The 12,400-nt window shown below is 27.6% G+C and overlaps 1 protein-coding gene across 1 annotated transcript; it reads left to right on the top strand.

Moving 5' to 3' along the window:
- Window positions 1-2,263: 2,263 nt before the first annotated feature.
- On the top strand, window positions 2,264-11,879 carry LOC110605179 (probable LRR receptor-like serine/threonine-protein kinase At1g53420). Its single transcript, XM_021743546.2, has 25 exons — window positions 2,264-2,407; window positions 2,506-2,649; window positions 4,487-4,658; window positions 4,887-4,958; window positions 5,059-5,127; window positions 5,214-5,285; window positions 5,402-5,473; window positions 5,568-5,639; window positions 5,741-5,812; window positions 5,912-5,983; window positions 6,091-6,162; window positions 6,249-6,320; window positions 7,295-7,360; window positions 7,539-7,604; window positions 7,769-7,834; window positions 7,926-7,961; window positions 8,104-8,144; window positions 8,392-8,771; window positions 8,843-9,038; window positions 9,210-9,344; window positions 9,934-10,052; window positions 10,193-10,403; window positions 10,522-10,759; window positions 10,864-11,014; window positions 11,159-11,879. The coding sequence occupies exons 1-25, from the start codon at window positions 2,365-2,367 to the stop codon at window positions 11,570-11,572; spliced, it is 3,123 nt and encodes a 1,040-aa protein (XP_021599238.1). The 5' UTR covers window positions 2,264-2,364; the 3' UTR covers window positions 11,573-11,879.
- The last annotated feature ends 521 nt before the right edge of the window (window positions 11,880-12,400 follow it).

Raw genomic sequence — 12,400 nt, forward strand, 5'->3', positions numbered from 1 at the left:
ATAAATTTAAAAAATAAATAAAATGACTTATTATATTTAAATATAAATTTCCCAGTTTCGTAGTATGACTAGTAATAAATTTTTAGTAGATAAATAAACTTAACGAGAGTCTCTTTTGATTAATTAAAATTCAATTTTATTAAAAATACCCTAATTGTAATTGAATTAATTTTTGTAAAAAATAATTTTATTAATTTTAAATTCAGGAAAAAAAAAATCAAAACTAAATTCAGATCAGCCGATACTCCAACCCAAAAACTGGTAATGTTAGAACGTGAATTATTAATATTATCTGATTTTTCAAAAGATAATTAAGGTGGAAAAATATGTGTATAAATTTGGTCCACGTGTATGCTAGGATTAGTCAACACGAAAGATCAGAAAATGAAGTCAACGTGTATTAATCTCCGGAGGTCTAATTTCAGGGTCCCACTCGGAGACAAATGAGGAAACATCACCTATTATTTTGTATTTTTGTAATATTTAAAGTTATTTATTATTATGATAAAGTAAGAAAAGTAGCTAATATTTAATATTAAAAATAAAAAAATAAAATAAAATTGATTAATAAATAAAACTCAATAAGTCATTGAGAATAGAAAATGATATACGATCCACCCCTCTTTGAATATTTTTTTATTTTTTTATTTATTTTTTTTAAAATAAAATTTAAATTTTTTTAGATTTATTCAAATATATTTACTATAAAATTAATTTTTTTTATAACTAAAATATAGTTAAAAATAAATAAATAATATATACATTTTCTTAACTATGATTAATAATATGGAGAATTTGATGTTTTTGGACCTGTGCCTTTATTATTTAAACTTTAATTAATTTTATATAAATATTTAATTTAACAATTATTATATTTATTATCATATAAAAAAATAAACTTCTATTAAATGCACTTTTAACACATAATATTTATTGTTTTAATTAAATTGAAATATTATATTTAAATATTAAGAGAGTAAATTATAAAAAAAGTTAATCATTAATTTTTTTTAATTTTTATCATTAAATCTTATATTAATTTAATTATCAATTAAATCTTAAACTTTATATTTTATCTAAATATATTTCACCATTATTATTGCTATTAATATTTAATAAAATTTTCACGTTATTGCTATATTGCGCCGCCACGTAGTAAATTTTAAGATATAATTAATAAAATCTTGTGTAATTATAATTTTTTTTAAAATTTAGAGTTTTTTTAGTTATTTTACTTAAAATTAAAATTTATAATGTTAAAATTTTATATTATTATAATATATTTTTTAATTTTATCCATAGTTATATTATTTTATATTAATTTAATTTTAAATTAATCTACCTTCTAAATTATTTCATCTTAAATTTATTCTAAATATTATTATAATTTAAAAAATATATGATTAATACTATAATTTTTTTTGAAAATAATGATTAATACTATAATTAAAAGTAAAATAAAATTTTTAAAAAATATAATTAATAATATAATTGTAATTGCACCGTATACTAATTTAATGACTAATTAAATTCTATAATTACAGTATATTTTTTAAATATTTTTTTATTTTCAACAGTATTATTAATCATATATTTTAAAACTAAAATAGTAATTAAAATAAATAAAAAAATAATTTAAAAATGAATTAATTTAAAATTAAATTAATGTAAATTGATATATTCATATTATTGATAAAAATAAAATAAATATAATAATAATATTAAATATTTTAATTATTATAAATTTTAATTTTAAGTAAGATGACAAAAAAATTTTTAATTTTTAGAAGATTTAAAATGACACTTTGAATTTTTAAGGTTTTATTAATTGTATCCATACACGGCGATAATGTGAAAATTCCGTTAAATATTAACCGTAAAAATAACGATGGATGTATTTTTTTATTTTGAGAAAAAGAGGGATAGAGCCCTTATTTTATTAATTTAGGCCATGAAAACCCCAACTTATCAGCATCCAGTAAAAATTTAATAGTAACAGGAGGCCATTGATGAATTTTCAAATTAAAATCATCACCAATGGTTAATATAATTATAAAAGTTTTAAAATATATATATTTTTTATGATTCTGTGAAAAATAATTTTTCTAAATTTTAGATAATCAATATCGGGATAATTACCGTCTATTAAAACAGTCGCGGTTACCGCAGGTACCAAGCGGGGCCCAAGTCATAAATGGGCAAAAGTTCATTTTCTCTTTTAAAACCTCTTATGGCAGGAAACGTGATAAATTGAAGCCTTTAAATGAAGCATAAAACTCTATTATCATATGGAAAAGTTAATTGCTTTTGAGTTTTCTCTACTTGTTGAGGTTGAGGCAACAGTGTTTTTTCTTGTTCCTAGCTATGGTGGATTGTTTTGGTCCATCGCCCTTGGATCCAGATGAAGGTATGCAGTTTCTTCGCAGCTTTAGAAAAAGAAGCACACACATAAATACTATTTTACATCCTTGATTTTTTTCTTTTTTTTTTTTAATTCTTCAATAGGCTCACGCTATTGGAAATGGATGGAGAAGAAGAAAACGAAGGCTAGAGATGGTGGTATTTTACGAATCAGCCCTATCTTGATTGTGCTTATGTTGCAAATATGCAGAGTTGATGCACAAGCTTGTCAGCTTCCTCAAGCTGAAGGTAAAATAAATTCCTCGTTTTATTTCTTGTTGGAGTATGGTTTCTTCCGTAATTCATTGCTTCGGTTAAATTAAAAATTAAAATTTTAATATTTATAAAAATTAAATCGGATTAATTTTAATGTAAAAATCGAATTGAACTGAATCGGTCTGATTCTATTCGGTTCAATTTAATTTGAATTTTTAATAAATTTTTTTACTTTTTACACTTTATTTTTAATATTTTAAAATTTAATTAAAATATTTTAATATTATTATAATCTAATCTCTCTGTATTATTAAAAATAATATATTATTATAATTAATCGATTTAATAATACATTATTACAATTAATCGATTTAATTTTTTAAATTTTTTTTATTAAAAACGAATTAAATTGAAATATCCGAAATTTTTAAATTTAAATGAATTAATTTTTAAAAGTACCTTCCTAGATCTTAAAAACAATGAAGTGATTAAAAAATAATCATTTTTGTCATTTTTTCTGTTTTATATAAAAACTTAAGTATATTATAAATATTATCTAAATATTTTTAAGTTGTAATTATTAAATTTTGTATATTATATAAAAATTAATTATTTAAATATTTTTTTTATATTTATTACAAGTTTAAAATTTTTGTTGTGAAATTATAACTCATCATATTATATATTTATCTAAAAAGAATAAATATCAAAATTTGAAAAAAAGAAAGATTAAATATTTTCAAATCTATTTTTATAATTATAAAAATATAATATAATTAAGAATTTTATTATTGAATTTTAAAAAACATAAAAATATTGAATTGTATTATTAATATAAACCAATAAATAATTCACATAATTTACTGAAAAAAATTACCTGTAAAACAATAATTAAAATTTTAATAAAAATTATATTTTTTAATATAAATAAAAAAATAAAAATTATGAGACAAATTTTCAATTATTTTTTTTAATATCATCGTACTAGCTTTTAAATATTGAAATTATTATTTTTTTTTAATACCTCCTAGCAATTTTAATAGCGCATAGCTTGATATATTCAAGAAAAAAATCTCATAAATTTGCAAGGAATCGATTTTAATTAATTTTTGTATTCATAATAAAATAATTTAAAAAATTTCAATTTTAATACAAATAAAAATCATATATGGTTGTAAAAAAAATTAAAAATGGGAATGAAAAAGGTATCTGCTAAAGATTAAAAATTTTAAATTTTGGGTTCGAGATCATATTATAAAAGGCAATTGATTGAAAAATGATTGAAATTTATATAATTTTGTATTTTAATTTAAATGTTTAAATTCGTATGAGTTGATTCAATATTTTTTATTTAAATATAATTTAATTAATTTTTAAAAGTTAAAATATGAAAATAAAATATTTTATTATTTTTAAATATAAAAATAAAATTAATTTAATAAAATTAATTTATATTAATTATAATTAATTTATATATTTAATTTTAAAAATAATAAAAATAAACTATTAAATAGACGGTTTGCAAATTTAAAATTTAAAATTATAATAATAATTATAAAAATTTTATAACTTTTTAATTATTTTATATATTTTTTTATTTTGATTTAAATAATATATATGATAATTATTATCATAAAATAAAATCTATTTATATAAATTGAATATTTATAATTGGATGGCTTATTTTTATTTTTAATTTTAAAAATTAATTAAATTATATTAAATATAAATGTTGCACTAATTTATTTAAATATTTAAATATTTGGATTAAAAATAAAAACACATGCCTTTTTTCAACTAATTTATCTATAAATTATCCTATTTCCAATGACAAGATTTAAAAGTTGACATAGTTATAATGCGCGCGCAGTGCAAGCTCTTCGCGAAATTGCAGCGCAACTGGGAAAAAAAGATTGGAATTTTCTAGTAGACCCTTGCAGTGGTGAATCCAGCTGGGCGACGCCAAAACCCGAAAGCATGCTACTTTACAACAATAGTATCTTCTGCGAGTGCCTGGATGGCGTATACCATGTTGTTCGCATGTACCCTTCCTTCACCTACTTTAAAGCTTGCTTCCTGTTTGATGAATTTCCTCTTTAATGCAATGTATTTTGGCAACGAATGGTAGTAGCTGTCAAGGATTTTCTTCCCCCTCCTTTGCCTAATGGAAGCTATTGAAAGTTATATTCTTTTGTTCATAGTTGTTAACAAGTTTGGAACTTTAAAATTTTGGAAATTTTCTTATCGTATTTTGATTTATTGAAATACAGAATTCTCAAAGGGCAAGATCTTGATGGTATGCTTCCACCATCAATTGTGAAGCTGCCTTTCTTTAAGGAACTGTAAGATATACTTATTTATACTTTTATCATTACAAGTTTCAACATTTAAACAGGAATATACCCTCTAATTCAAGTGAAAAATCTCTTATCTGACTTTCAGTGATCTAACTCGTAACTATCTTAGTGGCAATATACCGCGAGAATGGGTTTCTACTAAACTGGAAATTTTGTAAGGAACTTCTGCACTTCCGATTTCCAAATGGAGATAACCAATATATACTCACTGCTACTGTATATATAATGAACATACTGCAGGTCCATCTCAGTGAACCGCTTAACTGGTCAGGTTCCAAGTTACTTGGGAGATATCACCTCGCTCAAATACTTGTATGCTTGCTCTCTCCCTCCCTTCTCTCTCTCCTCATCTTTTTATTTCAATTTACAATGATTTCCACCTTCTTAATATGGGTTAGTGGTAATCTTAATGGAAAATTTTCGTTCAGGAACTTGGATAACAATCTCTTTTATGGGACTGTTCCTGCTGAGCTCGGAAACTTGGTTGATTTGGAAGTTCTGTCAGTCCCTCAAACCCTCTCTTGTAAGATTTATAAGTAATTATAAAACCAACGCCTTATTATCTTGATATTTGCTTCTCTTTGTTAAGAACAGCATTCTTACTGCAAACAATCTCTCTGGATCATTACCTCAGAATCTCGCTAAGATCACCAAATTAAGAGATTTGTAAGTCCTTTGAACATTTTCTATTATATTTACTTTTTTAGAATAGAAATTTCTTCAGGCTATATTTGTTTGTAATCTTGTTTGTATTGGTTCATTTACAGTAGCATTAGCAGTAACAACTTCAGTGGAAAAATACCCAGTTTTATTCAGAGTTGGAAACGACTTGAGAGGCTGTAAGTGCCTTTTCCTTATTAAATTTTAAAAACCCTCAACAATAGTTTTCTGGAGGAATCTAAAAACAGTTGTAAATGGTGTTGTACTGTTGTTAACAGAGAGATCCAAGGAAGTGGTCTTGAAGGGCCCATTCCCTCTAGCATATCTGTCTTGACCAATTTAACTGATCTGTGAGTTGTGCCTTTCGAGTATGCACTTCTTACTTGCTTAATATATGTTTCTCTTAGTCTATGATTGCACATCTTAGATATTTATGTACGTGTTCTATAATATGTAGAAGGATCAGTGACCTACTTGGGGAAGGTTCTAAGTTTCCATATTTACGAAGCATGACAAATATGAATTATCTGTGAGCCATTTTTACTTTGATGCTTTAAAATCAGCATAGTTTTCTTTGTAGTATTTGAGCTGATATGAAGATGATTTGCATTTCAGGATGTTGAGGAGCTGCGGTATGGCCGAAACTTTCCCTGACTATATAATGAAAATGGCAAATCTGAAAATTCTGTAATATACTGTTCCCCGACCACTAATTTCTCAATTATATTTTGACATAGAATTCAATTCTGAGATTTGTCATCAACCACTTATATTTTGATAAAATAATTTATGATCCTTATAGACTATTTTATTAGTGATGTTCTCTACACTACTTTTCATATATGTTTAAAAAAAATCTAAAACATTTAAGATAATTCAAAATTATATTCGATACTTAAAATCTTGAATAGTAAAATTAAATTTTTTTAATTAGTTACTGTTATAATTAAGAGAATTAAATTAAATTTATATAAATTAATGGTAAATTATAATATAATCTCTAAAGTTATATTTTAATAATAAAATAGTGTTTAAATAGATATTTTTATTATAACAATATTATTTTTTATTAATCTCATTATTTGCTCTCTATTTTCAATTTTATATAATATCATAGATATTAATAAAGATTTAAAATATAAAAAAATAAAATTTTATAATTTAAAACATATAATTTTTTATTTTATTTAAAATATTATTAATAGGAAGTAAAATTTTTCAAATATAAAAATATATATATAATTTATATTATTGGATATAAATATTTTAATATATATTATTTATATGTGATGTTTTTTATAATAGAAATTTATTTGTAATAAAAATTAATTCAATATAATATATTTAATATTACATATAATAAATATAAAATATATTTAATTTTAATATAAAATTTAAATTAAAAAATTATATATTTTATTAATAATATAAATTTTAGGAATTATATTATAATTTATCGTTAATTTATAAAAATTCAATTTAGTTTTCTTGATTATAATTGTAATAAATTTAATTTTATCATCTAAGATTTTAAATATTAAATATTAATATGAATTATTATAAAAGTTTGGATTTTTTTATCCAATATCCCATGTTTAATGAAAATTTTTTGGATTTTTTAATCTAATATCCCATGTTTAATGAAAATTTTTGTTTTGCAGAGATCTCAGTTTCAATAAATTGACTGGAAATCCTTCAGAGCCAACAAATGATGATGCCTTGTCAATGTGAGCATTCTAAGTTCATGCAAGTGGCTAGGGCCTTTTGGTTTCCTTGTATATTGGTTCTGTTCTGAGTTATTACTTTATCCTTACTAATCAAACTTCAAATTTCCTTCATTCCCCTGTGTTATCGATTTCCAACTCTCTGGATGCATTCAATAAATTAACATAATAAATTCTATAGCTGTCTTTCAAACAATTTGCTAAGTGGACCCATCCCAGACTGGATCATCACCAGAGCAAGGAAAGGGTATGTTTTCTTTTCCTACTTCACAATTGCAAGAATGTTGTGAATTAATTTCCTATAGCAAGCTTTCGGCTAACTATACATTCATTAATTCACATATTAACCAAAATACTCGAAAACGTACTTTTTTTCCCCGAGCCATAAAGCAAGTTAATGTTTGTCTGCAGTGCAACCGATATTTCTTACAATAATTTTTCTGAAACTTCTGTCCAAGATGCTTGTCGAGATAATCTGTGAGACACATCTTTCTTTTTAATATATATCTTTTTCTGTAATTGAAGAATGGCAGTTACATTTATGAATTTTTCTTGGTTGGTTTATTAGGAATTTGTTCAAAAGCTCTTCTGGAGGGAACAATTTGTGAGCTTCTACTTTATTAAATAACTAGGAATTCGTATCATCCTTTCCTTCTTCATTCCTCACTTTCCTTTTTCAAAGAATTTATCTCTCTTTCCTTTTTGCTTAATAAAAGTTGATGCTTTTTTCATGTATTCCTCTCCAGAAAAGCTGTGGAGTGCTCGGGCAATAATGCTTGTTCAAAAGGTTGTCATACATTTCATCTAAATGGGCGATATATTCCTAACTTAATTGTTTAAGCCTTCCACTTTGGTATTCAAATCAAAGAGGAGGGAACTTATTTGCCCGGGAAACAAAAACCCAAAAGTATCCCATTTGTTCTGTTAATGATAAAACAAAAACATCATATGATGCAACATCTTTTTCATGTCTATTCAGTTATGAGTGGTCAAATTATATTCTGTTGATATAGTTATTTCTAATTTTATATTAGATCGATATTCATTGCATATAAACTGCGGTGGAAGTGAAATCACTATTGGGAAGCTCAGGTATGAAGCAGATAAAACGTTCGGAGGCGAAGCACAACAAATCTCCTTGAAAGACAATTGGGAAGTTAGTACCACTGGCCGTTTTTGGGATATGAAAGAAAACAAACCAAACATGTTTATAGCAGAAAATGTGTCCATACTGAGTATGAACAACTCCGAATTGTACACAAGTGCACGTCTGTCTCCCCTCTCTCTCACATACTATGCACGTTGTTTAGCAAATGGGAATTACACTGTGAAGCTTCACTTCGCGGAGATAGTAATCAGAGATAACAGATCCTTCCAAAGTCTGGGAAGACGGATATTTGATGTTTATATCCAGGTAGGCAGGTTTGTGTTACATGCTGTTTACTTTTAATATAAGAAGGATTTTATTTAATCTGCGTCTTTTAGGATGAAATCGTGTTGGAGGATTTTGAAATCAAGAAGAAAGCACCAGGGGTCGATAAAGTACTAATTACACCATTTAAGGCAGTTGTTAAGGATGGAAATCTAGAGATCCGCCTTCGATGGGTTGGGAAAGGAACAACTACTGCCCCACAAAAAGGAATATATGGTCCTCTCATATCTGCTATTGACGTGGAAGCTGGTAAGTTGGACCTACCAGATTAGAAATTTTATGCTGTTTGTGTACATAGATTATATTGTCGTGTTATAGTTCCATGATAAGATATTAATAGCAATTTTGTTGTGCGTATATATGGATTAATAGACTGCAATATGAAAATCACTGCTGCTTTGTTTCCCCAATTCTCCACAGATTTTAAGCCTCCTTTTGACTGGAAGAAGTACATAGTGGCTGGAGCCGTTGTTTTGCCATTACTCCTCATTTTCATCATTGTAGGCACTCTTTGGTGGAAAGGCTGTTTAGGAGGCAGGATATCAAGGCAAAAAGGTATCAGAAAGAAACAGCATCATTCACTCTTTGGAACCTTTCTATTTGATTTCATTACTGTTTCCAGAATATGTCCAGAGACAAACTAGATTGGTGCTGTCATACAATTCAGTTCCCTCCTTTCCATTTTAACGTCTATAAATGGACTCCTTAATTCCTGTCCCCAGATGGAAAGATGAGTAACCTAAAAATACAACCGCAAAAGTAATTCCAAAGCTACGTAGAGTGGGAAGATAATTTTATGATACTTTATTATCCTCAATGTGATTAGACAGCTGAAATGATAAGGAATTAGTTCTGTAGTTCAACAGCATGCTTGCTTTCTAGGGTATGAATTTTGTTTGTTTGAATTTCTGTTACAAGGAGAAATGCTTAAGAGAACAAGCTCTGGTGAATCAACCATTCCAGTAGTTAGTTTTCGTAATTAATATGCACTCAATTCAAGCAGTTTTCTTAAATATTCACTCAATTCAAGCAGTCACATGCAAATTAAGCATGGCAAATGCATCTAAAGCATCAGTTATTTCAGTCTTGTAATTTCTATATATCCCCTAAAGGAAATCCTTCCAAACTGACTGTTACTGGGCAGATCTTAAAGGGCTTGATCTGCAAACCGGTTCCTTCACTTTGAGACAACTGAAAGCTGCCACTAACAATTTTGATTCTGCAAACAAGATTGGAGAAGGTGGTTTTGGATCTGTATACAAGGTAATACCATACTTTCAAAAATGACTCCAAATTTTTCTCCCAGCCAAGCATACAGGAACATGACACAACTATCTTTCCTGAAACACTAGCATTTCAATGCATTATTTTCTAATATAATGCATGGAGTAATTCTGATGCAGGGTGAATTATTAGATGGCACCATTATAGCTGTGAAGCAACTGTCATCCAAATCCAGGCAAGGAAACCGTGAGTTTGTGACTGAAATAGGAATGATATCTGGTTTACAGCACCCAAATCTGGTAAAGCTTTATGGATGTTGTATTGAAGGAAGTCAGTTACTGCTGGTATACGAGTATATGGAAAACAATAGCCTGGCATATGCACTCTTTGGTAAACATAGTGATATTGATAACTTTGCAAGAAAAATAGAGTTTCTACTTTCTATGTTATGCCCATATCGAAAATTAATTGATTTTGGTTAAGTGACCTCTTTATGGATTAATTACAGATTCAGAAACAAGTTCTCTGATGTTGGATTGGGCAACAAGGCAGAAGATTTGTGTAGGAATAGCAAGAGGCCTAGCATTTCTCCATGAAGAATCAACACTCAGGATCATCCATAGAGACATCAAAGCAACCAATGTCCTGCTTGATAGGGATCTGAATGCCAAGATATCGGATTTTGGACTAGCAAAGCTCTTTGAGGAGGAGAATACTCACGTTAGCACCAGAATTGCAGGAACTATGTCAGTTACATGGGCATCATGTTTTTTTTATTATATACATATTCTTGATCCTAAAGAAGTCATGTACTATGAAGACATTAATCTGTTATATTCTTTACTTGTAGAGGATATATGGCTCCAGAATATGCACTCTGGGGTTATCTGACTGAAAAGGCAGATGTTTACAGCTTTGGGGTTGTTGCTCTGGAAATTGTCAGTGGAAGGAGCAATGCCAGTTACAGGCCGAAAAGTGATGCTGTTTGCCTTCTTGATTGGGTAAACTTTCACAATAATGTATTTTGCTATCACAAATTTTGGAGCATTCCTTTTCTCTATGCGTAGACTCGGAATGCTCGGTTTGGTTAGATATTCTAACTTTCAAGATTGATCACCTTTTTGTTTTGGGTTTGTCTGCTGTAGGCCTTTATTTTGCAACAGAAAGGAAATTTAATGGAGATAGTGGACCCAAGGTTAGAGTCCGAATTCAACAGGGAAGAGGCTGAAAGGATGCTTAAAGTGGCTCTTTTATGCACCAATGCATCACCAATGATAAGGCCTACAATGTCAGCTGCTCTGAATATGCTTGGAGGACAAAAAAGCATTGAGGAAGTGGTATCAGATCCTAGCATTTATGCTGATGATATGCGATTTAAACCCCTCAAGAGCCATTACCAACAAATTTCACACGGTGGTTCAAGCACAAGCCAGGTACCAATTTTTTCATCAGATGATACAGGTGTTGGATCTTCCACTACATCTGGTCATGATCTCTACCCCGTTAATCCTGAGTCCACAAATTTGAACTTCAGTGAAACTTCACCACTTTCATGCTAGTATTAAGTTCAATAAGCAAGATAGTTTCAGAATTTCACATGGTTCATGTACTAGGTGAATTTATTTTGCTGTAATATAATTCTCTTCTCGTCAGTGTTTCTAAGCTTCCAAATAGTATAACTAGTTTCATGTTTTTATACTGGCTCATATGTAGTAGGATTAGCAGTAACAATTTCAATAGAAAAACTCTGTTTTATTTAGTTTTGTATACCACTTGAAATCTTGTATGTAGGGGTGGCTACTGGTTGGCATTGGCTGTTCTGCTCTAGTATAAATAGTTATGTAAACGATTTGACATGTTCTGTTTTCTTTAGTTTTAAAAACCACTTGGAATTGAATTTTTCTTTCTTCCTTAACCAAGATCCAGCAACCTCTGCTCTAAAACCCAGATTAATCATGGATCTAACAAAGTGATCAATTGACAAAGAGAAAATGGAGAACATCTAAGCTCTAGATTCCTGCAGGCTGTTGGGTGAGAATAATTGCCTCTTGCTCTTGTTCTTGCTTGGTAACTGTATAACTATTTTATAGTCAAGATTTTGCAAAAAGAAAATAAAAGATTTTGTTGTTAAAAAAATTACGTAAATATGATTTATGTATGCCGAAAGAATTAAATAGCTGTCTGACGTGAAGAGGGGCTCTGACACATTCTTATGTAGAGGTCTTAAACTTCGCTAGCACACAAAAGAAAAAAAAATAAAAGGAGAGGAACGTCTTCCTCTCCGACTAAATTCACACTCATGGAATCTCAGAAGCGAATTAAAATTATATATTCAATTATTTAATTTTAAGAAAATAAAGTTTAAATTTTTAGAAATAAGAATTTTA

This window comes from Manihot esculenta, chromosome 17 (assembly GCF_001659605.2).
Source record: "Manihot esculenta cultivar AM560-2 chromosome 17, M.esculenta_v8, whole genome shotgun sequence".
NCBI classification, from domain to species: Eukaryota; Viridiplantae; Streptophyta; class Magnoliopsida; order Malpighiales; family Euphorbiaceae; genus Manihot; species Manihot esculenta.

Bases quoted from the DNA above. Each gene is read 5' to 3' on its own strand.
- LOC110605179 (XM_021743546.2), top strand. From the start codon at position 2,365: ATGGTGGATTGTTTTGGTCCATCGCCCTTGGATCCAGATGAAG. The intron at 8,772-8,842 runs GTAGGCAGGTTT...TGCGTCTTTTAG, and splicing joins TATTTGATGTTTATATCCAG to GATGAAATCGTGTTGGAGGA. The intron at 10,053-10,192 runs GTAATACCATAC...ATTCTGATGCAG, and splicing joins GTTTTGGATCTGTATACAAG to GGTGAATTATTAGATGGCAC.